The sequence below is a fragment of the Paroedura picta genome, chromosome 14 (genome assembly GCF_049243985.1).
Source record: "Paroedura picta isolate Pp20150507F chromosome 14, Ppicta_v3.0, whole genome shotgun sequence".
In the NCBI taxonomy this organism is placed as follows: Eukaryota; Metazoa; Chordata; class Lepidosauria; order Squamata; family Gekkonidae; genus Paroedura; species Paroedura picta.
The window spans coordinates 24,358,723-24,383,227 of NC_135382.1; the positions used below are offsets into that span (position 1 = coordinate 24,358,723).

Sequence of the window (24,505 nt, forward strand, 5' to 3'; positions counted from 1 at the left end):
GGCATCCCTGGCTCTTCTTTCTTTAAATGCGCCCATAAAATTAGCTGCTTGTAAAACACTAAAGAAGCTGTGCTTCCACAGTTTAGGAAGATTTATGACCTAGTTTGTACTTTGAGCAGAACTCCCGACTGGTCGGTCTCTCTCTCTCTCTCTCTCTCTCTCTCTCTCTCTCACCCCTTTAAAAAAAGCGTATCCCCTTCAGTGTTTTCAGCTGAGACCAAGTGGCACTTAAGTTTTAAAACTGAGATCCAAAGTGTCCACATCGCAAGACATATCTGATCCTCATGAATGGGAGGAGTCTTGGCTCACTCGAAAACCAGCTGCTCAGTATGCAGAAGGCCCAGATTCAATCCCTGGCACCTCCAGGATCAGGCAGGAGGTGTTGAGAGTAGACAGTCCTGACTTGGATGGACCAAGGGATGCCAGCCCTCTGGCAGAACCTGGGGACCCTCTTGAATTGCAGCTCACCTCCAGACTACAGAGCTCAATTCCTCTGGGAACACTGGAGGCTTTGGAAGGTGGGCTCCAGGTACCTCACTGAGATCCCTAGTCCTCCCCACGTACCATCCCCAAAATCTTCAGCTGGCAGCCATGAGCCCCTCCCTGCAGTGGCTGGAGAGGACCTAGAGAGACCAGGAGTCTGATACAGTTATGAGACCGCTCCATGATTGCAATAATAATTTGTCTCATATCGATAATCAAAACTGACTGTGCTGCTCCGAACAGCACAAACAGAAGGCAGGGTGGTCCTTGCCCCAACAGACTTGGCCGATCAGATGGAAGATTTGCAAACCGGCTTCCCACACTATCTGCAGCTTTATATTGCAGCTGCGGAGGCTGGATTCTGGAGCAGGCCCAGGGCTCCAGAGTGATTCTCAGTTGGACGAAGCCCTCCTGAAGATAACTAGGCCATTTGGGGTGAATTCAAGAAGTTGAGTCATAGGAAGGGAGAGCTGGAGGGGTTCAGGAGAGCTTCCCCATCAGCAGTTAGCCCCTGCACAGGAGGCAGCGCTGGCACTGGGCAACCTGTATTTCTTCTTTTACTTCATTTCTGTCCCCCTTTCCTTTCCAGTGGGGACCCAAAGTAGCTTACCACATTTTCTCTTTCTCCATTTTATGCTCACAACAACCCTGTGAAGGAGGCTGACAGCATATGACCGGACTGGATCCCCCAGAAAATGTCCATGGCAAAGCGGGGATTCGAACCTGGATTCTCCCGTTTCCCATACATTAACTGCAAAGCCAGGCTGGCTTTTGATTCGAAGGTTAGCAGTGATGTGTACATTTGTAATGGGAATGTAAATTAGCCTGCGTCAACGTGGATCCTTTTTGGCTGTCTGTAGAGGGAAGGGAGATCTGAAATGTTTTTTTCTTACTGTTTTATCTGGCCGCAGTGCTGTATTAAAATTTGAGGTGAGGGAGAGAAGATTCTGGACCTGTGTTGAAGGTTTTCCATTTGATGGAGTTTATGGTTGTGGTTTAGAAATGCCACCCCTCAGACTGGAAGGGGAAATGCAGTCACTGGAGTCATTTCATCTCTCCCATTATAAAATCACGACCACCACCAGCTGCCTTCACCCCTTGTGGGAGGAAACCCTGCAGTGAAATTTGTTTGCAGAAAAGTGAAGACAGGGAACCAGTGAATCAGTCACCCTCTCCTCACCCCCACCCTCCACTGACCTGAAATCCAGCAGCTGTCTTTGGTAAAAAGAACCATCTGAAGAAAAGAACGGCAGATGCAGAGGAACAAGCCCTGAGGGAGGAAAGTGTTTGGCTCCTGTCAGGGATCCAGGATCCTCAAGGGAACTGGTTTGCAAAGGGAAGCTGTTCCCGAAGTTTATTTTATTTGGTTCTGGATAGGATCTAAGGCCGCTTACAACATGGCCTTCCTTCCTCCGTTTTATCCTCCCAACCACGGCCCTGCGAAGTAGGCTAGCCCCAGAGAAGGCAGTCGGTGCAAAATCTTCCACAGCCCAGCAAGGGGATGCAAACTGGGCCTTAATCGGACACTCTGGCCGCTAACGGCTGAGGGGTTTATGTAAGAAGGAAGCCGAGAGGACGATTCTGCGGGAAACGGGGTGGGGATAGGATGGGCCGAGTCGGAAAAGCACAAGACATGGGCGGACAGGATGGGGTGGGGACACAGATATCTCGAACGCCCGCCACTGGATCCCAACACACCCAAGTGGTGACGTGCAAGTGAGGAAGAATTTACTATGTACTGGGGCTGATGGGCGGGGGGGAAGGGATTGTGTAAGTGCAAATATTAAGTTGTCTGCATTACTAACCTATTATTAGGCCACCACCTCCTGTTCCTGACAAACACATGAAACCACAGGGCTGTGTTTTGGTGTGGCGGTACCAGTGGTTTTTTGGGGTGGCTCTCCCAAGTCCTGATGGGGGAATTGGGGGAAATCAGTGCAGGGGTATCCTTAGGAGTCCCTGCATGTCTATGTCTGCAAATGCTTTGGCTTGGCTTTGCCAAAACATGTCCCTGGGACAGCCGCTTGGACCCTTTCCTTCTTCCCGTGGTCCACCTAGGACAAGAGGCTGTTCCAAACATTGACGCTTGGCTAAAGTATTAAGAACAATCCGCCTCATGCAACGAACCCTATAGGGGGTGGCAGGTTACAGTGGATGAGCGATAGGGTTGTGAGCGTCCTGCATAGTGCAGGGGGTTGGACTAGATGACCCATGAGGTCCCTTCCAACTCTATGATTCTATGATTTTATGATTCATGCAACAAAACTCCCTTTTGAACCCTGGCTGTTCGGTTCCCAAGAAGTATTCCCGGCACACACGAGCATTTGTTCCTTTCAAAACACAAAGCAGCTTTATTTGATTTTCTGCCTTATCTTGGTTTAAAAAGAACAGCATGTTTTGAACTTGGCAATACGAAACAAAAATATCTCTAGGACTGCCAATGCATATGGTTAGATGAAATTTTGTATTAACAAATGCAGAAATGCAAGACGGGACCAAGAGAACGGTGAACAAGGAACGACGGATGCTTTCCTTTTTCAGTTTGGCACTTCGGAGCAGATGTAAAGTGAAAAACTACATTTCAAAGATGACCCTACGCAGAAATAAAGCCTGTAACATAAGGAAGAGCTGCCGCCTCTAATTTCCTCTGCAAACCACCGGCTCTTCCTCCTGTTGCAAAAGCCAAAGGCTGCTTTCCACTCACACCCCTCCTCATCCACTGCGGAGGTGTTCCTTTGCTGTCTTCCTACACTCAGCTTGTCAACAGTGGGTTAGGAAATTCATGGAGCTTGGGAAGAGGGCGGGGCTAAGAGGAGGGTGTGGATCCCTCCTGAGTCCACCATCCCAAGCAGTCCTGTTCTCCATGGGGATCTTATCATTGTAGCCCAGAGATCAATTTCAATTCTTGGAATTTTCCAGGCCAGCACTACCTTAGACACCGCCCAGCTCTCCGAACACCCTTGGAGGAACTCGCAATTTGCACTGGAGGGCCGGCTGCCTCCGCAGAGGGGAAGGGCGTCGGCAAAGCTGGAAAGCCAGCTTGGGACCAGAACCTAATTTCCATGGTGCTCATTAGGAAGTCAAAAGACATTCCATCTGAAAAGGCAGAATTCCTTGGCCAAGAATGCTGTTCCATTAAGAGAGTGGGGCAGGGAAACTCAGTTATCGATGTCTTAAGAGTTTCTTACCATTCACCAGACTTAAGGAGATCAATAAGCTTGTCTTGTGTCCATGGGCTTGAATAGAGTGCCTTCATTGGGGTGGATCCAACTATCCTCCAGGTGCCCTTCCTCGACTGAAGAGTTGCTTAAGTTGGAGGCGAGAGGAAGGCTTCCCAGTTCATTTGGTGTTCCCAAATTAAGACTACTTGTGTGATGCCAAGCAGAGTAACCCCCTGCTAAGCTTGTGGACTTCCATTTCTTAGAATTGCACTACACGTGCCTCATCCCAGAACATCAGAAACGGAACCCAGTTGCATGGAAATCCCTTCCAGAACACTGAACTGCTGCAGCCAACATCAGTAGAAATGAGCTGGGTCTTAAGGTGCTACTAAGAAATTCCAATCTGAAACTTGGGGGACACTTCAGAGGCGTGACATTCTCAAATATTGCCATTCCTGTCCCAAAGAACCTCTGCCTCTCCCTTATCTGTCGGCTTACAAAATGACAAAACTCTTTCGCAGATGAACTGCTCAATCTATTAAGGCTGGCAGATTTGGTAAAAAGAGGAATCCCCTGCAGTATATGACATTAATAAATATAAACCAAGATCTAAATGCAGCCCACATACCATAAATCCCAATATAGTATTCTTTGAGGACTTGGCCTCGGAGGAAATGCAAGCGGCTACCATCCCAGTGTGCCACAGCTGTAATAAACTGGAGAGCAAGTTCTCAAGTATTGAGCCGACGGAAACAGGTGACAGAATTGACCTGAGTCCAAATCTCTGCTCAGCCAGCAGTGACACTGAGTCGTCCTGAGCACCTTCTTGAGCAGAGAGTGGAAAGGAAATAATCTCTAGTGAATTTGGTTGAAGTGAATCCTGAGTAAACATGCATGGGACAAGGCAATAACAGAGGATCAGGTCTTATCATGGCAAACTTTGGTCTGCTACTAAACTATTTTGTAGTAAGGCTGGTTACTGTGGGGTGAGCAATTCACTCCACTTTTTCCTGAAAGGTCCATGTGGGTTTTGCTCTATGGGCATATATTGGAGAACAATTCTTACAGATTGCATAGCACTTAATACTTATTAACCCCCCTGGGAGAATTACAAGATGGTCACATTTTTATTCGCAATGCGCATTTTACACTTCCTGAAGACTTCCCCCAGTAAGGGGTGAAGGGATAAAACTACAGCAGGTTGGAAGTGAGAAACTGCAGAGTGAAATGCCTTATAACAGGGGTAGTCAACCCGTGGTCCTCCAGATGTTCATGGACTACAATTCCCACGAGCCCCTGCCAGCATTTGCTGGCAGGGGCTCATGGGAATTGTAGTCCATGAACATCTGGAGGACCCTGGGTTGACTACTCCTGCCTTATAAGATTCCTGGGTGCAGAAATCTAAGATTTCAGGGAACAGCTGAACAAAGATCTCATGTCCCTGCCCCCCATGACATGTATTTATTTATTATTTATTATATTTGTATACCGCCCTCCCCGAAGGCTCAGGGCAGGTCACAGAAAACAGAACAGAAACAATAATGAATAAAATGAAGCAGGGGTAGTCAAAACTGTGGCCCTCCAGATTTCTATGGACTACAATTCCCATGAACCCCTGCCAGCTGGAAGGGGCTCATGGGAATTATAGTCCATGGACATCTGGAGGGCCGCAGTTTGACTACCCCCAAAGTGAAGCAACAAGCAACATGGAACAGTATAAAAATTAAACATTGAAGTAACTCCTACTGATAGGCCAGTGGGGTGGGACAGAATAATTGTAGGAGCCATAGGAGGGAGGCTCAGGGGGAGGGGCACAGGGTTTCCCACATGCAGGAATTTTACTAGATGAAGATGCATTCCATCCTGCAACACCCCCTCCCCTGCAAGTGGGAGGGGTACATTCCCCAGAGGCATGGTCTGCATGAGCAAGCCTTCCGTGAGCGTAACAGGGAAGGGCACCAGGCACTACAGAGGAGACCATGCAGTTTAAGCACCGTGAACTCATAAACTAGCATCTTGAAAGACTCTCTTAACACAGGATACTCCCCCCACACACACACACAAACTGTCAAAGTTCCCAGCCTTTAACCACTACCTCCCCTCTTAGCACAGCTGGTAGTAAAAGAACGGATTGGGTCTCCCTGCAGCGCATGCTCACATGAAGCTGCATATTCACGGCTGTGGGCCCGGCCAAAAGGGCTGCCCATGGCCCAACAGCAGAGTCTTTCCTAGCGGCTGTCATAGTCAAGTGGCAGAGCTTCAGGCCCACCGCAACACCCACCTGCAGACCAGGTCAGGGATTCTACATCTGCAGAGCTAGGCAGGAAAATATGGCTTTAGAAATTAAGCCCCAAGAGGGAAGGGACACCCTGATGAATGCAGAGAGCGGCTGCAGAGGCAACCATCCTGCTCAAGCCCCTGAGAGTTTACAGGCTCTTGGAGGCAATTTCCAAATTGTCTTCTTTCCTAATGATTCTTTACACACACACACACACAAAATGGTGAAGAACAAAAAGTAAAGCTATGGGTCGCTGATCCAGCATCCAAAAAAGCATCCCACGGCAGGAAGGAGCTGGGAAGAGAAAGCTGCCCTTGGCAAGCCCAGAGAGCTCCTGACCCAGCCGTGGGAGAGGAAGTCTTTCTCTGCCTGGAAAGCTGGAACAGGGAAAGGGTAACTGAACACAGAAGCCAGCTGCTTCTTCCGAGCGGTGGCAAAGCCAAGCAGGAGAGGGCTCTGGGAGACAGGGTTGCATTACCACCGCTCCTTGGTGCTGAATGCAAAGAACAGGCATCTCCAAGAGAAGGTTCCAGGTTCTGGGTGTCCCTGGGAATACCCCTCCTTCCCTGCTACCTGCACACCTGCTACCTCTTTGCTCATGAGCTCTCCCATGGCCCACGCTCACCACTGCCTGCAGCCCTTCCCCAGTGGCCCAGGCTAATACAGGCAACCTGGAGCACAAGACGGAACTAGAAATGGGACAGGGCTTTTTTTTGGGGGGGGGGGGTTGTCAACAGCTGTGGGGCCCCAGTGGCTGCACCACCATGAGCTACCCTGATGCCAGCCCTGATCCCAGAGGTAAGATAAGATCAGCAACTGTTCACATGAAGAGCACCAAAGGCTAGTTCACACATGCCTTTCCATTTCCAATAAGGGGTGCACATACCAGAGAGCTATCCTGGAGTTTCCTGTATATGAAAGGAAAGAACCTGGCCAGGAACTTGCTTGTTGCCACCAAGGTAGTACTTTTCCAGTGGAGCTGGTGCACCCATTCAAGGGCCAGTCACTTCAAGGCACGCAGGGCTATCCGATACTCCAGGGGCTGCTCCAATGGAGTCATTCCACACATTTGCTGGTCAATTGTTTTAAGGCAGGGGTGGTCAACCTGTGGTCCTCCAGATGTCCATGGACTACAATTCCCATGAGCCCTTGCCAACAAATGCTGGCAGGGGCTCATGGGAATCGTAGTCCATGGACATCTGGAGGACCACAGGTTGACTGCCTCCGTTTTAAGGCACGTAGGATTCTTGATCCCCTGGTGAACTTATGCACTGAATTAGGTCAACAAAACCAGAGCCCAATAGCACCTTAAAGACCAACAAAGATTTATTCAAGTCATGAGCTTGAATAAATCTTTGTTGGCCTTAAAGGTGCTATTGGACTCCGATTTTCTTGTGCTACTTCAGACCAACACGGCTACCCACTTGAATCTAACCGAATTAGGTCGTTTCACACACATGGCTATTAATGTATTGTGCTCCCTTGAGTCACCTCCAGGTAAGATTCATCGGTGACCCATTGATGGCTCATTTGTATGGACACACACAAGACAAGGCAGAGGCTGTGGTTCAATGGAGGAGCATCTGCTTCGCACGCAGAAGTCCCAGGTTCGATCCTCGGCATCTCCAGATGAAAGAGTCAGGTGTTAAGGGATGGGAATGACCTTGACCTGAGACCCCGGAGAGCCACTGCCCACCTGAGTACATCGCTCTGACCTTGATAGACTGATGGTCAGATTCACTATAAGGCAACTTCGCATGTATTACTTCATGCTACGGCCAACGAGTTGGGTGAACATTTGTGCAACCTGGCCCTTGCTAAGCGGAGCCAGCTACAGTCACTTGGTGCCGAGTATTGGTCCAGCACCCAACAGTGTGTGCTTACACATTGCAGCTTGGGGTGATTTCGGCTCTTAGGCACAAGGCACTCCAAAGCAGTGAGGATCTCACTGGACCATGTCCCCTGGGCTTCTATAGGAAGAGGGGATCTTCTTGAAAATATCCACGGTGCAGCGCTGAAACATTCAGCAGCCTCCAGCGTAAATCAGCATTGGTGGTGGCTTCTTTTGACAGGTAGCCACCAGCAGCAGAGAACCATAACTGGGGACAGAGGGGTTGGCTCTGAATTACTAAGGTGCAGTCCAGAAACTTGTCAACTCACAGGAGTTCAAAGTTTACAGCCCCGTCGCCTCAAGTGAGGGATCCTTTTGTCTGTTTCCTACACGGCCGTCTCGTTGGGATGGACTCCCAGCAGCTCCTCGGCCAAGCTTATAAGCCCGTTCTCCTCCAGAGCGACGACCAGTCTCTGAATGGTGGCTCTCTTGCCCTCAGAGTCGATGAACCTGCGGAGCATCTGGTAGGCTTGTTCGTAGAGGCCTTCCCGCTCGTACTCCATGGCCAGGTTGTCGATGAAGGGATCCCGAAGGGCTCGGCAGCCGGCCTGCAGGGACCGGCCCACCTGCTTCCATTTCTTTGAGACGAGTTTGGCAAACTTCTGGTGGTCATTGAGGGTGATTCTTCTGTTGGCTTGAAAAGGTAAGAAAGGGTCACCAAGGGCCACCAGAACTGCCTCAGCAAATGGTGAGAACTTTTAAAAGTAGGGTGACTTCTGGAGAGGATGTGACATCACTTCCAAGTAACACTCTAGGAATTTCCACTAATCTCTATGGTAAAGACACACAGAGATTCCTAGAGCTATTCCTAAAGGCCATTTTTAGCCAATTTCCCCCCCCCCCTCCTTGTCTCAGTTCTTCAAGGGAAGGGGAAGGTTTATCTGCCTTTACCTTACCAGCTGTGATTGCATCAGAGTAGCCCAAGAGTCACCTTGCAGTTCCTCACTGGCTTTTTGTAATCTTGCTTCCTTTCAGATGTCCCAAGGCATCTGTATGCCAGAAACTGCATACGAAAAGGGACACAACAGCTGCCCCTCTAAGGCCCCTTGCATAGTCACTTCTATGCACAACATTTCCGAGGGCAATAGACTTCAGGCTTTCCAGACCTTTACACCCAAGCCAATGAGCTGCAAACGCAACAGGAAATCCCGTAGCAGGAAATGAAGCCAGAGTCTCTGAACTCCGCTGTGCTAAGCAAAAACCTTCTCCCCTGCTGTGTGACCTCACCTTGCTGCTCATTCTAGCACGGGTGGCCATGTGCAGAGAGGCAGGAGACGCGATGCTCTTATTCTCTACACAAGGACACTAGCAGCAGAGCCTTCCAACAAGCAACAGCTTTGCTGTTTGGATGATTCTGCACAGGCTCTTCCTTGACCCACATGACAGTCCCAACGCAAAGGCTGAAGCACACCATTCTAGGGGTTAGCAGTCATTGAGCCAATCTGAGGCTCTAATTCCAAGCTTCTAGGGGCAAAGGAACCAGGGCTTGCGAAGTCTGAAGCAGGCAGGCCCCTCTCAAGAACTGTGAGCTTCCTTCTTTGCTGATATTCTTGGAACTTCGTTTTCCTTGTGTGCTGTAGCACAGGGGGAAAGAGCTGGCAAGCTGAATACGTATCAGTAATGATGGGGGTATAGATTTTGGCACACGGACATGAGATGTGTCCATGTGCCAAACAGCTGGAAGTATGTCTCTTTATATGTGAACCTCATCTCAATCTGCACAAAGCTTGCACTTTCTTCCCACAACATGTGACCCATCCCTCAAACTCTTCTAGGTGGTCACCTGCAAGGAAAATATGTCTTCAGAGTGCCCCCTTGTGGTGACATAAAGAAATGCAGCCATTGAGCAATCTCTTATACCAAGGGTGGCACAAATGTGGCTCTCCAGATGTCCATGGACTACAATTCCCATGAGCCCCTGCCAGCAGGGGATCATGGGAATTGTAGTCCATGAACATCTGGAGAGCCACGGTTGGGCCACCCCATCTTATAGGAAATAACCTCCCTCCTTCCCTCTTTCTTGGGATACATATGGACTTGATCCAGCCATTGGGGAAGGACGCTATCCTTTTCTCCTGTTCCTGACAGAGCTGGATCCAGGTTTTGTGGAAACCTGGGAACAGAACGCTTGGGTCTCTACTGCCTACCACCATGCTCCCTTTGGACTTCCCTGCCACCTCATTCATTTATATATTGGTTTTCTTCATTTATATCCCACCTCTCTCCCCAGCAGGGACCCAAAGTAGCTACGGACGTCATTCTCCCCCTCCTCCGTTTTAGCCTGAGCGCGTGTGGCTGGCTCCAGGTTCACTGGTAAGCTTCCATGGCAGGGAAGGGATTTGGAATGGGCCTTCCAGATGCTAGTGTGACCCTCTAACCACAACATGAGACTGGCGTTGTCCATGCTCAGGGGTGATGAGCCCTACTGGACGCCCTGGGTGCCTGCACCACCTTGGGGTATGCCTTGACTTTACACTTACCAAACTGCTGTCCCTGGAAGAGGAAGGTGTCTCCTTGCGGCAGAGAGCTTAGGCTCTTCACAGAACTGGGAGGAAGTGAAGAATCCAGAGACGGACTTTGAACTGCTGAGTCCACAGTGCTGCCGGATGGACTCGGAATTGCTGAACTCATGATACCGCTGTTGCTTTCCTGACAACTCAAGTTCCTGAGGGATTCCTCCAATTTTGTAATTTCTTCGTCCCTGAGATGGTTAGGCTGAAATATAAATAAATGTAAAAACATTTCTTATTCCAAAAGGAGCTGTATCTTGTCTCGTTTCCTTTCCATTAGCTTTTCTCTTACTTCTTGGTTCAGGATTCTTCATAAGATGAACCTACATATTAGGTTGATTTTGTATGTGAATGCAAAAGGTTTTTTTTTTTTTAATCTATGCATTTTAAAAAGACAACCCCAAGCTTCTAGTCCTTATGGCTGCAAAAAACAGTCTCAGTCCTTTCTAATAGGAGATGCTGGGGACAGAACCTAAGACCTTCTGCATTCTAAGCATATCCTCTACCCATCAGCATATCGGGGGCATGGAGACCAAGGTTCATATCCTGGACACCGTACTTAATGGGAGTGAACTGGACCCCTTCAAGCTCCCGTGGGTGGTGGGAACTGTGCACCCCAACTGGCCTGTGCCCAGTGACACCTGCCTCACCAAGTGGCATGCACACTGCTCGGGAGCAGCCTGGCATCCTGACGCCGCAGAGTGGAATCTGGGCACTGTGCCTGCTTACATCAGACAGGGGAACAGCCAACAGCTCTCCAGTGCAAATCCCTGTGGCCTTCCCTCTGGCACAGGTGTCAGCGTGGAACTGCCCCTGATGGCTAGCAATGCCCATCCTGTTTGCCTGACAGTGAGGATGAGCCGAGGGACTCACAGCATGAAGCAGCCAGATCCTCTGCCACTGCCCCTCACTTGGGGCAGCAATATGGGATATCAGCAGCCTGGGAGGGGGGCTGGTTTGCAGGCAGGCATTTCTCTCCCACTGCCCGCATCACTAAGCCCCGCCCACTTGGTTGCCCCAGGTACACAATAGGGTAGGGGTGTGCCTCTCTCAAGTACTGTGTGCATCTCACTGTCTGTCCATCTATCAATTGTCATTTGCAAGCTGGTCCAGCCTGTCTGATGCAAGGCCTCGGAGGGAAGAGGGGGTTGAGCCCTCTAACCTCCATTTGATCTTGATGGCTGAAAACCAGTCCCACCACTTTATTTATTTTTATTCTTTTTTGAGAGTTTTAGGCTGCCCCTCCGTGGTTTGGGTCCATCATTAAGTGGGTTGGGCCCTGGTTAGTATTTGGGTGGAGAGACCTCCAAAGAAGCCCAGGGCCATCTCTGACCTTGACAATCCTAGAGGTCACCAGAAGTTGGCTGTGGCTTCATGGCACTTCCACCACCAGTCTAGGGATTAAATGTCTGTTTTCTAGGCAGGAAGTCAAGGTTCAACCTTTTGTGTACTCGGATGAAAGGAATATGGATGATTCAACAGGCCTGTCCACTACCACCGTCAGGTGTAGTAATCCACCCATACCCCCCGACCTTCTGCTGTCACCTTTTCTTGGGAGATGCATTCCACACAGCGTTCCTCCTCCAGAAGCATAGAGTCCAACTTCCCCGCACCCGTTTTCAGCTCCATCTGGACAGAGACCGGGGTCGGTGTGGCCAAGGAGACTTTGAGATGTCTCTGAAGAGAGGTGTGGAGAGTTCCTTCGCGATAACTTTGCAGAAATTTGCGGCAGTTCACCTGGTTGCAGAATTTGAGTTGGACAATTAAGTCGGGGTCACTGCAGTGGACTTTCAGCATGTCCACTCCATTGAAGCTTCCTGTAGAATCTGGGGAAGAGAAGGAGAAGAGTCTATGGAAATGTCAAGTGTTTTGAAAACTCAGTTTCCATTTTTCCTTTCTCTTGACAGGGCCTCTGCACAGATTAGATGTTGTTGTTTTTTTCCATTTGGGAAATGTTTTTCCTGCTGAATTTCTGCTAGCCATATGGCTGTTTAAAAAGGCCTGTTTCTAAGCCGACATGATTAGCAAACCCCGTGCCCTCTTTCACACTCACTTATCATGTTTCTTATTCCAATGATGTTTCTTATTCTTATGTAAATTCTGGTTTGCAAAGGGGTGTGTGTGTGCGTGCGCGTGTGTGTGTGTTCAGGGCTAGTGATACAGGTGGCTGCTGGGAATTAATCACAAAGGGCCTCCAACCCACAGACAGGTGGGTCTGAAATGGCACGTCTGTCCTACCAGCCCATGCAGGATTCCCATGCAGTGTGCTGGGCACCATAGGTCAGCTTTGCCCCATCTGGCATACGCTTTCACAAGCAGGAAAGGAAGCCAATTAAAAATCAAACAAGGGCTTGAACTGAAGGTGAGCGGGGAGCAAGACAGAAGGTGTTATGACTCGCCTGCCACTATCTTTATGGTTCTTTGCCAAGGAGAAGACTTTGGACTGATCTTCCTATCAGTTCTCTAAAGAAAGGAAATGGCCCTGAAGTATAAGATCTGGCCAGGCAGGAAGTGCTGCCTTGCCATCCTTCCCTGGGCAGATGTCATTTGGCACAGGTAGCTGGGAAGAGTGTCACATTTCTGCCCACTGGCCTATACATTCACTGCATCTCACATGGTGCTTGGAGCACAAGGTCACTGGCTAAAGAAAAACCCAACCGCTTTGTACATGGCTCCTTTCCACATCATCAGAGGAACGGGGTAGCCAGCCAGCCGAGCTCTGAGCCCAGCGGCATGCAAGAGGGCGCCAGGAGCACGTACCTGCCAATGCCAGCTTGAATGCTTTGAACACCTGGGACTTCCGCTCTGGGTTTCCGTAGAGCGAGGGCAGCAGCATGTTTCCGGAAGTTGACTGGACAAAGAGGTAAGCACTCCCCACCCAGGCATCTGTGCTGTCCCCCATCTCTCTTCCAGCTACAAGAAAACACTGAAAGTAAAACAACACACAAACATCCAATAAGTCAAGAGGGGCATTATACATGATCCAAGAGGTGTGGAGACGACAGTATTGTGAGCAGCTTCCACACGGCTACAAGTGCAAATTGCCCATACCCTGGAATGGTCATAGAATCATAGAATCATAGAGTTGGAAGGGGCCATGCAGGCCATCTAGTCCAACCCCCTGCTCAACGCAGGATCAGCCCTAAGCATCCTAAAGCATCCAAGAAAAGTGTGTATCCAACCTTTGCTTGAAGACTGCCAGTGAGGGGGAGCTCACCACCTCCTTAGGCAGCCTATTCCACTGCTGAACTACTCTGACTGTGAAATTTCCCCCCCTGATATCTAGCCTATATCATTGTACTTGTAATTTAAACCCATTATTGCGTGTCCTCTCCTCTGCAGCCAATGGGAACAGCATCCTGCCCTCCTCCAAATGACAACCTTTCAAATACTTAAAGAGTCATTCCTCCTGGCAAGGGAGCACCAGTTCCAAGGGGGAGCTCTGGGCAACCAGCCCTGGGAGCCTTATAGTTTAAAACAGGGGTAGTCAACCTGTGGTCCTCACGATGTTCATGGACTACAATTCCCATGAGCCCCTGCCAGTGGTTGCTGGCAAGGGCTCATGGGAATTGTAGACCATGAACATCTAGAGGACCACAGGTTGACTACCCCTGGTTTAAAAGACACTTGCATAAAAAGAGAATATAAATTCATGAGAAAGGTAGGCCCACATGACTAGGGCAACGTTTAAGAAGAGTTGGTTGTTACACCCCAGCTTTTCACTACCCAAACTGCCTTCCCTTCCTCTCCCCACCACTCACCCTGTGAGGTAGGCGCGGCTGAGAGACCTCTGACAGGACTGCTCTGTGAGAACAGCACTAACAGGACTGGGACTAGCCCAAGGTCACCCAGCTGGCTGCCTGTGGAAGCGTGGAGAATCAAACCCTGCTCTCCGGATCAGAGGCTGCCGCTCAACCACGACACCACGCTGGCTCTCTTGGTATACTGCATTTTGGAAGCAGATTCGGGGTTATTCTTCATTGTGGCTCATGGCATGCAAAGGGGTGCAGGGTCGACTCTCCATAGCTTTTCTACCAAGAGGTAGCTGGCATGTTTCAATGCATGGCTTAACAGGGCGATCCTATGCACACATGCTCCAAGCACTCTGCGTTTCATGAGATGTACGGGCAGGTCTGCGTTGGACTGATGCAGAAGTTAAAAAATCAGTGCAAATAATTGGGCAGCCTTTAGACTTATGGTCTGTCCCCAAGTCTACTGCTGGGGGGTGTATATGGTTGCCAACAGGCCTGGAGAAAAGCATCCTTTCCCCTTGGTGTGTGAAAACAGGCAGCTGAAACTTTTTGCTGCATGGAGGTAAATAACTTCCCGTCAAACTTCTACTAAAAAAACAGGGCATTTTACTCCAGGCCTTTGGCCAACCCTCGGAAGTAGGGGCCCAACTTGACCATCAGGTTTCCAGAGTGGAAAAAGGGCACCCAAGTTGGGGTGGCCCACTCACACTTCACCAGCACACAAAGGAACCCATGGGACACCAGCTAAGCGTTCAGGAATGTACCAGGTGACACCTTGGTCTTATCCCTGAATCTTCCTCCAACTTCCCCTAGGCCTCTTCCTCCAGATGGAGGAGCACAATCAAATAGGAGTCCAGTAGCACCTTGAAGATTTATTCAAGGCGTGAGCTTTCGAGTGCAAGTCTGAGGAAGAGTGCTTGCACTCGAAAGCTCACGCCTTGAATAAATCTTGGTGGGTCTTAAAGGTGCTACTGCGCTCTCATTTGATTGTGCTCCTTCAGACCAACACGGCTACCCACTTGAATCTATCCAGATGGAGGAGAAAAGCCACGGATCCAGCGGGACGTCCCCCGCTATTACAGCCGACTGCCCAAGGAGAGCAAACTTACGCGACACGGAAACTCCCATTTCCTAGAATGAATCTGAGCCCCGAAACGGCTTTCCCTCCCCACCTGCCTCCTTCCGATTGTGCAGGACACCGCTCCGGCTTCCTTATGGAAACAGACCAGCCGTGGGGGGGGGGGGGAATTACAATTGCGCCCCCTCCCCCCTTGCTGCTTTCCCTTTTTCCTCCGGGGCCTCTTTTTCATCTGCTTTCTCTTTTTCATCCGGATACCTCTTGGCACCCCCGATCGGGGGGCACCTTGGGCGCCGGGGGATCGCCCTTGATCAGCCTCGGACCTCGGGTCCCGAAGGGCCGCCGCGCCCCTTACCTTCCTCGCCCAAGGGCGCCCCCAGCCCGCCTCGCTCCCCGCACACGTCCCGAACCAGCAAAGGCCGGCGCCTTCCGCCCCTGCGCATTAGCGACGCGGAAAATAGATCGCGGGATCTTGCGGCTATTAGGAGGGGGGAGGGGGATGACCAGATCCCTGAGCCACGCTGGGACCCCCTTCCCCCCGTCCCGTTGCATAGGGAAAGTTAACGGGAGGCGCGCATTGAATGGGATGCTGGAGGTCGCCTTTTGACGAGAACCTGGGAAATGCGGGATTCTGGTGCGGGCTACAAAACCCCGTTTTCTGTTTTTCGGCTGGCGGGAACCGCCTCTCTTTTCGGGGCTGGCTGGCTGGCGGGGATCCGCCCGTACTGGCTGCGCGACCTGCCAGTCGAAGCAAGCCGCCTTTTGCCTTTTCGTGCGCGGAAGGTCCTCCCCGGCGTGGCAGCCGCACCAGGAAGTCCGCGCAGCCAATCAGGGGCGACCTCAAAGTGCGTTAGTTGGGTGGCAGCTCAGGTAAGCGGGCGGGGAAAGAGCGGCCGGCCTTGGATCCAGCCCTGCCCGGGAAGCCGCCTTGGCATCCTACAAATGCAAACTTTGTAGAGTCGCTCCCGCCAGGCTCGGAAACACCTGGAGGTTTCGGGAAGGTGGGGACCTCCGGGGGGGTATGAAGCCACGGAGCCCACCCCCCTTCCCCAAGCAGCCATTTCCTCCAGGGGAGCTGGTTTTCACCTGGAGATCGCCCGATGCTACCTGGAGGTTGGCAACCCTGGGACTAACCCACTTTGCTCTCCAGAAGTGGAATTCATGCTTGAATAGTGAGAGGCGTTTGGCTGATGTGGGCCACGGGGACTGGCATGGGGTGGGCAACAGCATTTGGTTGCCTTGCATGAGCTGCATGAGCTGGCAGGTATTTGGATGGGAGACCTCCAAGGATTTGGATGGAGTTCCTCCAGGGACCACTAGGGAGTCGTGACGCAGAGGCGGGAAATGGCAGACCCCTCTGAACATCCCTTGCCTGGCTGCCAGACGACGCTCAGTTCTCCTGGCTACACTACAACCTTGCTGCATGATACATAGTAATAATAAATAATCTGGAACATGTGTATGTGTGTGTGTGTGGGGGGGGGGGGCTGGCTACAGTACCCCACCTGTGGGCATCAGGAGTACCATTACCTTCAAGGCTGAAAAACAAAAGATTCCTATAGTGACTGTGAGAAGAATGATATGAGCTGCTTTGAACAGTTCTGAACATGCATCTGCTGCTGCCCTCTAAGTATCTTTTTCCTCCCTTCGTTCCTCTCGTTGAACCACCCTGAAGAAGTGTTCTGTATAGCTCAAAACTTTGCAGAGCCTATTGTGAACCTTAATTGGTCCTCATAAACACAGGATTTTACGATGTGTTTAATGGGCTGGTATGGCTGGCTGGCTTTGCTTCTCCTCCCTGAATAATATCGCTTTCTCAAGCAACTGAGCTGGAGCCGGACTGAATTGGCAGTTTCCTCTGACTCCCCCGTCCCACTGCAGATCTCCTAATCATTCTTTGGGGGTTCTGGGGAAGGCACTGGCAAACCACCCCGTATTGAGTCTGCCATGAAAACGCTAGAGGGCGTCACCCCAAGAGTCAGACATGACTCGGTGCTTGCACAGGGGATACCTTTACCTTTACCTTTATTCTCTGGGGCAGAATTTTGTGGAGGCAGGAAAGTATCCCTCTACCACTGGAAAACTGACCCTTGATCCAATCAATCCATGGCTTGGATTTCACACTTAACAACAACAAAAGTTGAGTTTGCCACCCTGGGGAAAACCAGACCCTGCCAGGCTGTTCCATTTCCTGCCCTTTTGATCCAAGGTGTGCTTGCTAAGTTAGGCAATCTCTTTCCTCCTGGTTTGCTTGTGGGGGTGATTGCCTGCTCTTGTATTTCAAGAAGGAGGAAACAAATATAGAAAACCCACCTATATAAAAACAGGAAACAAGTCATTTTATTACTGGATTTATACCCCACCTCTCACTTGTATCCCGGGTTGGCTAACGACATTCTAAGAATACAATATAATAAACCCCTGTGATGGATAAAACAGCTCCATAAAAAAAAAATATAGGCAGTGAGCAATAAACATGATACGGGGGATGGCAAACTAAGGTGTGGACAGAGCAAACGAGAAACCAAAGATGTCCTTCTGACATAATAAAGCTTATAAAAATTCACCCTCCTCTCAGATGCAGGGAGATGATCTCATCCTTTTTTGGTAAGCAAACGGTAGCCAGGGCCCTCCTCTTCCTGGCTGTTGCAGTGGGCCGGCCGGGCCGGGGTGATGAGTAATCTCTCTGCCCCCTGAGGCAGAGTCGAGCTGGTGGCTGGAGCAGCCAGGCGAGGAAGGCAGATCTTGACCTTTACCGGTAGGTGCAATGTGAATTGTTACTCGTGGATTTAGTCAGTGAAAGAACTGAGGGACTGTTCCTAGGCTGCCTAAAAATAAGTCTGCCTTACCCTCGGGGTGCAGCTTTGCTCTTTCCGCAGCCGTGGAGTCACTCCCCTTCCTATCCATGATGAAGAGGGGCTGCCACAACCTGAGACTTCAGTTCCTCAGAAAGCGGCTCTTGAGTTGTTTGCCGCTTTCATCACATCCCAGAGGCATGAATGGGTGGCATGGCTGACTCAGCCACGATGTGCAATTTAGACACTGCGGAAAGACTTCTCTGCCAATGTGATCCGCCTCCGTCACCAGAGCAGGGCTATTAATCTTCCGCCGCTTAAGCCTGCTTCAGCTTTCCGGCTGCTCCTGTATGGAGTTTCCCACCTGGGGATGGTCTTGGGTTAATGCTGCCCTTCCGCAGCAGGGCTTCTCCAAGGCAGATTTCCTTTGCTTTGGTACCCTGGCAGTGGCCAGCACCCCCTCCCCTAGAACCAGGGCTTTTTTCCATGGTGGGGGGAGGGAGAAGAAAATCAGCAATTGAATATTACTATAACCATGGGGTCGCGATGGGTCAGGCACGACTTCGCACCTAACAACAATAACAACAACATAACCATCTATGCATTCGTCTCTCTAAACTCCCTGCTCAGGTTTCTGTTCAAAAAGGGAAGGAATCTTTTGTTGTGGAGAGGTGATTTCCCCCCTCTTTCATTAAAGCCAAAAGTTAACATTCACGGCAGAGATTTGAGCACAACACGCGTCTGCGGGGGAAGCAGCGGAAGAATCTGTTTCCCTGCAGCAGCGGACCTGGGTCAGATAACTCACATGGAAGCAGCCAATGTGTCGAAGGCCCTACCCCTGTATGGGTTTTGGAGATGCTGTAAATTGGAGCTCTTTTGTAGTGGCAACTCCCTTTCTTTTATCTGCATCTTTTGCTAGTACAATTCTGTTCCTTGTCTTTAAATTCATGTAAACCACTTGCATGTAATCGTGGAGTATTGATTTTTAAATTGATAAAGACAGAATTCTTGTGATTTTTGCCTTGGCAAAACTTGATGCTTATAAAGATCTTTTTTTTCCTTATTGGTGACTCTCTTGCTGATTGTATACAGAGCCGTCAAGCTGCAGTGGACTTATGCCGACCCTGTAGGGTTTTCCTGGCAAGAGATGTTCAGAGGTGGTCTTGCTATGGCCTACCTCTGTGTAGTGATCCTGGTGGTCTCCTATCCCAGGGGTAGTCAACCTGTGGTCCTCCAGATGTCCATGGACTACAATTCCCATGAGCCCCTGCCAGCATTCGCTGGCAGGGGCTCATGGGAATTGTAGTCCATGGACATCTGGAGGACCACAGGTTGACTACCCCTATCCAATGGCAACCTGGGCTGGGCCTGCTTCACTCCTGAGGTGTGACCTGAACAGACTAGCCTCGGCCATCTAGGTCAAGTCTCTTCCAGGCTGGGAGCAGGTAAATGCTTCAATTAAAAAATTTAAAAAAATATAAAAGAAGCCTAACAATCTGGCCACACAGTAAACATGTATGCCAGACCCTTCAAGGTAATTGGTTCAGGCTGGGTTCCCCCCCCTCCGGTGTATTGAATGCACTGAATAGGTCTCAGATATTGGACCTTGCACATATTTGACTGGTGGAAAACGGTCCAGCCTTGCGTTAAATTCTGCAAGTGGAGTTAGATGATGAATATTTTTATAGACAGTTGACTAGCTGAGATGACCACTGATCTGAGGATTACAGAGGTCAGTTCTGAAGGAAATGGATGCTTTGGGGAGTGGAGTCTATGGGCGCTTAGCCTGCTGACTTCCCCCCTTTTCACACCCTCCAGGAATTTCCCAATCTGGAGATGGCAACAGGAATCATTACCTATAGTAGTCATCAAACACAGCTAAGGCTATTATCCTCGGTACAAACTGATTTCGTTGGACTTCCTCAGTTGTATAATAATTGCACGTGCTCAGCTGTGGCCACGATTTCCGATCTTGCACCGCATCTTCTAGTTGTGTACTGTTCTGGCCGGCGTCCATTTTGATGGTATCTTTGTCGGCCTGATTCCCTGTTCCCACTGACCAATCCTAGCATGATTGCTTTCTCCATTGAGTTGGATCGCATGATACGGCCAAAGGAAGTGAGCCAGAGTTTCGTGATTTTGCCTACCAGTGACAGATCAGGCTTTATGCGCTGCAATATTTCCTTGTTTGTGACTTTTGCTGTTCATGGAAACCGCGGAAGCCTTCTCCGACACCAGAGTTCAAACGAATCGATTCTTCGTGTGATTACTGAGGATGAATTTGCCACTCGTCCATCTCTGGAACGGTTTTGTGAACCTCACTGGACAATGTTATCCTCGCCTCTTTTTATTTCCCTTGGGGCATCAGCTATTATTTCTGCTTTGTTATTATTTTTCTTCTCAACATAGATACCTGCCACTGGAGTTTGAAATCGGCTACCTCGAGAGGATGCCAGTACTCGACATTTGGAACATGATCCCGGAAGAAGTTCTGTCCCACATATTTTGCTTCCTCCCTCTCAAGGACAGGCACGCGGCCTTCCAGGTGTGCAGGCACTGGGCTGTGGCGGTTTCTGCCAGCTCCGTCTGGACCTTCACAGAGGTCAGGTAAGGAGCGGCAGCCCGACTCCTCTGTTAACGCCTCTCCCTGTTGCCTTATCTCCTTTCCCCCAGTCTTGTTTCCAGGCCTTCAGCTATGCAACTTCCCAGAGAAGTCTTGCCCTTATTTACTCACTTGCTTCTCTCCTCCCTGCCTGCTCAGTCCTCAAGATCTTGGTTTTCCAGAAAGAACATCCGCTCTAGGATTGCCTTATCTGCATCCTTGCTCTCCCTGCCCCCTCGGCTTACTGTCAGTCTCACACTGCCCTGTGTAGCTAATGCAGATGGCAACCCAAACAACAGAAGTCAGAAAACTGGTGGGAGAGCAAAGTGGGCCTGGAATAAGCCAGGCTGAGTGGCCCAGGCAGTACTAGGCGGAGCTACTCAGGCTTGGCTCTGTTTCTTCCTGGCAGCCAATAGCCATCCAAGATAGTGGTCTATTGGGATCTCTCTCTCTGTACGTTCAATGGCCGGCCCACCCCTGGACACCAGCCTCCTACACGCCTTTTCAGGGAGCAGGAGCCTTAACCTTCAGTGAATCATCCTGGTTAGAGTGCTGGGCAAGGACCAGGGAGGAACACATTCAGATCCTCCTTCAGCCATTAATCTCACAGGATGACCTTGGCCCAGTAACACTCTCTCTTCCGGGTGGTGGCAAGAGCGGACATGCTGCTGTTGACTTATGGTGACCCCGTGGGGCTTTCAAGGTGAGACATTCAGAGGGGGTTTGTCACTGCCGGCCTCTGCTTTGTGACCCCGGGTTGCCTTGTTGGTCTCCAACCTACTAGTAACCTGGACCAACGCTGCTTAGCTTCAAGCTCTGACATGATCAGGTTAGTTAGGGCTATCCATCTTTGTCTAGGCTACATCAGCAGATTGTTCTGAGTTGAGAAAATGGCAAAAGGGAGAATGGTGTAAATTCCCCTTTGGGATCTGTCTCTCATCTCCACAGTCGGTGACCTCACACTGTTAGTGGGTATGGGCTTTGTGCCCTTGATGTGCTTCATGCTGGTTACACCAATTTATTATAGAGATCAACGATGCAAGCCTAACCAAAGTTGCACTTTAGTTAGGCTCTTCTAAGTCCGTTGGCTTCGGTCGATGTAACAGCATAGCACTACTTGGGACTGTAGTGTAATAAGTACCTTTGAGGGTCTTGGACTGGGTGCGGCCCCAAATTATTGAATGGAGCATAGAACGGTTTTCAAGCATAAAGACATGAGTCTTGGCCACTGCTTTCTCCAATGATGATAGTAACAATAACAGAAGTAATCTCAGGCCTCATCCAGGCAATATACTCACCACATTCCTGGCTGGTGACTTGACATCTATCAAGAATCCTTGCCGTGAGAATTGATAGTTGCAAAGTTTAATCTGCTTTGAGTGACGTAAAGGTTTTTAAAACAATCTTGTCCTTGGAGCCTGGGGGTTTCTTGTCCCATAAGTCACTGCAGACTTCCTATAGGAAGTTGCAGAAGCCAATACTTTGAAAGGGGAACCATAAACACCGACACCTAGATAGTCCTCATTCTTTCAGAGGGCTTGCAGTCACAACTCTATGGCCAGACGACACTTAAAGCCTTCTTCTGAGGAGTTCTAATACAAACATTCAGAATACAGTAGGCCAAAAGATCTCAGGGCACTCTAATGAAATTTTTTGCCATGGCAAGGTACCAACGTAGCTTGCCAATGCACATGATAAATGTCATAAATGATCAAATATGACGTCAGAAGTTATGCCATGCTACCAATGTCATCTAGATCAGGGGTAGTCAACCTGTGGTCCTCCAGATGTTCATGGACTACAATTCCCATAGCCCCTGCCAGCAAATGTAGTCCATGGACATTTGGAGGACCAAAGGTTGACTACCCCTGATCTAGATCAGTGGTCCCCAACCACCGGCCCTCGCAAGGAGGACCAGGGTTGGTATAAAGAGGCAGGCAGTGGGAAAACCACCTCTGTTCCTCTCTTGTCTTGAAGACCCCATGAGGGATTGCCATTAATCAGTTGTGACAACAGCTCTTGCTGGTGTTGTACAACATTCTTATGCTTTTATTTCATATAACCCCAGAAATATCCAGCTGTTTTTCTTCCCAATGCTCTTTCAGCTGCAAGGATGAGGATGAAGAAGGCACATTGAAGAGTTTGCACCAGTTCCTGAACCTGATCAAACATCTGAAGATTGTGTTTGATCAGTCCAAGGAGGTGGTCCGGAGGAATGTCTCTCAGATTTTAGACTTGCTGGCCCAGCAGAACCACAAGTTGCAGGCTCTCTGCATTGCCTGCACTGGGGAGAATCCTTATTTCTACGCTGGCCAAGACATCCTGCAGGGCATCCGGAACATCTGCCAGAGCGGGACCAAGATCAACCTTCAAAAGATTGATTTCCGACAGATGCCTTTCACTCTTGACGACGGGATTGTTGAGCTCATTGCAAGCTCCAGCCCCAGCTTGCGCACCTTGTTCCTCAACAACCGCACCCTGGTTTGTAACGTCAAGCCAGAAGCCATTGTTAAGCTCCTTAGGGCTTGTCCCAAACTCTCTACTTTGGGCGTCTATTATGCCAGCCTGTCTGAGGATGTCTTCCTGGAACTGGTGAGGCCAGATCGAGAACCTTTCACTTGCCTGGACCTTTTCTGCGAGCGTCTGGACAAATACATCCCAGTCATCACGGAAGAACTGTGGGCTGAAGTGAGCAAGAGGCATCCACAACTCCACGTTGAACTCGAGTTCGAGCATACCGTCCCTGCCTGGAAGATACCTCGGATCCTGAAGCCTAATATCCCTGTGACCACTTTGCAACTGAACACCTTCACATACATGGTGAACCAGGTTAGGTTTGTCACCAGCAACTACAGCGGGAGTTTGGAGCGGCTGGTGCTTCACACAACTCCATCCGATGACCTCAACTCCTCCTTAATAGATCTGGCAAAGAAGTGTGTACATTTGAAAGAGGTCCACTGTTACTGCACCGTTAGCCATGCCGTGATTGAGGCCTTCTTGTTGCATTGCCCAGATCTGAAAAGATACACTCTAAAGATCACCAAAGAACGCCACCCTTGGCAACCAATAATCGTTTCATGATTTGACAAAAAAAAAATGGTTTGCAAAAACCTGCTCAACCAGTTTGCACATTATGAAATCCTCACATCATCCTTGTCATCAGGTGTGTTCAGGGAGTTTGGAACTTCTTGCGTTCTCAGGGGCCAGAGGTGGATTAAGACTACTAGTATGGAATTTTTATACCATCTCCCATAATGAGCTATAAGAAGTGGAGACCTAAGGCTTCCCCATATGGCATTTTCCCCAACCTGAGATGGCCTGCAGGAGCTGCTGTTACTAGGGAAGCTGATAGCTATGTGTAAATTTCCTTAATGGGGCCATTACTGACTCCCTAAGACTCTTTCAAGTTTGGAAAATAGCCCAGGGCTCCTTCTTTTCTCTCATTTTCATCCCTCAGGGGGAGGGGACATTCTGCATGTATTTTGCTGCCTCTAGTGGTTGCTTTGGTATTACACCGCCGTGTTTCCAGTACGTTTCCTTGCCATTGTAGAAGTGCAGGGAAATGTGTCAGAGATAGAGTGATGTAATGTCGAAGTGACCACTAGAGGGAGCAAAACATGTATGGAAAAGAAAAAAAATCTTTGACGCAATAGGGACAGACAAATGATGAAAAAGAATGCAGAAGAACCCATGAAGGGGGAAGGAAAGGCATAAGCCCCCTCTCCCCATGATCCAAGTTGGTCTCCGATGTGCCTGGGACTTAAGTTCCAAGCACAGAACTCAGCACATATCTGATCCAAAGAGGGACTTTGCCAAGTTTCACATAACCCCCCCCCCCAAACAAGCACTTACTTCAGCCACCTTGTGCTTACCCAGTGCTGGCTCTCTTTATTCCCCATTGAGCTAGTATTGGGGACAGCGCAATACAAATATAAAGTACTATGTTGCCAAAGCT

The 24,505-nt window shown here is 49.8% G+C and overlaps 2 protein-coding genes across 7 annotated transcripts; one reads left to right on the forward strand and one right to left on the reverse strand.

Moving 5' to 3' along the window:
- Positions 1-2,821: 2,821 nt before the first annotated feature.
- TRADD (TNFRSF1A associated via death domain) lies at positions 2,822-15,882 on the reverse strand. Of its 4 annotated transcripts, none has more exons than XM_077309693.1 (5): positions 15,768-15,882; positions 13,084-13,249; positions 11,869-12,149; positions 10,294-10,528; positions 2,822-8,447 (listed from the first exon to the last, which is right to left on the reverse strand). In XM_077309693.1, exons 2-5 carry the CDS (start codon positions 13,223-13,225, stop codon positions 8,140-8,142), a joined length of 966 nt encoding a protein of 321 aa, XP_077165808.1. In that variant the 5' UTR covers positions 13,226-13,249; positions 15,768-15,882; the 3' UTR covers positions 2,822-8,139. The 4 variants fall into 4 exon arrangements, with proteins under 4 accessions (XP_077165808.1, XP_077165805.1, XP_077165807.1 ...); XM_077309690.1 differs by lacking the exon at positions 15,768-15,882 and adding an exon at positions 15,509-15,718; XM_077309692.1 differs by lacking the exon at positions 15,768-15,882 and adding an exon at positions 15,412-15,431.
- Positions 15,883-15,905: 23 nt separating this feature from the next.
- FBXL8 (F-box and leucine rich repeat protein 8) lies at positions 15,906-24,383 on the forward strand. Of its 3 annotated transcripts, none has more exons than XM_077309689.1 (3): positions 15,906-16,023; positions 20,358-20,555; positions 22,656-24,383. In XM_077309689.1, the coding sequence occupies exons 2-3, from the start codon at positions 20,398-20,400 to the stop codon at positions 23,629-23,631; spliced, it is 1,134 nt and encodes a 377-aa protein (XP_077165804.1). In that variant the 5' UTR covers positions 15,906-16,023; positions 20,358-20,397; the 3' UTR covers positions 23,632-24,383. The 3 variants fall into 3 exon arrangements, with proteins under 3 accessions (XP_077165804.1, XP_077165803.1, XP_077165802.1); XM_077309688.1 differs by lacking the exon at positions 15,906-16,023 and adding an exon at positions 17,555-17,911; XM_077309687.1 differs by lacking the exon at positions 15,906-16,023 and having other exon boundaries at positions 19,684-20,555.
- Positions 24,384-24,505: the final 122 nt, after the last annotated feature.

Coding starts and splice junctions, on each gene's coding strand:
- FBXL8 (XM_077309687.1), top strand. CDS start 20,224: ATGAATTTGCCACTCGTCCATCTCTGGAACGGTTTTGTGAACCTCACT. Junction 20,556..22,655: donor TGGACCTTCACAGAGGTCAG/GTAAGGAGCGGC, acceptor ATGCTCTTTCAG/CTGCAAGGATGAGGATGAAG.
- TRADD (XM_077309693.1), bottom strand. CDS start 13,225: ATGGGGGACAGCACAGATGCCTGGGTGGGGAGTGCTTACCTCTTTGTC. Junction 10,529..11,868: donor AATGCATCTCCCAAGAAAAG/GTGACAGCAGAA, acceptor TTTATATTTCAG/CCTAACCATCTCAGGGACGA. Junction 8,448..10,293: donor CTTCCAGGGACAGCAGTTTG/GTAAGTGTAAAG, acceptor TACCTTTTCAAG/CCAACAGAAGAATCACCCTC.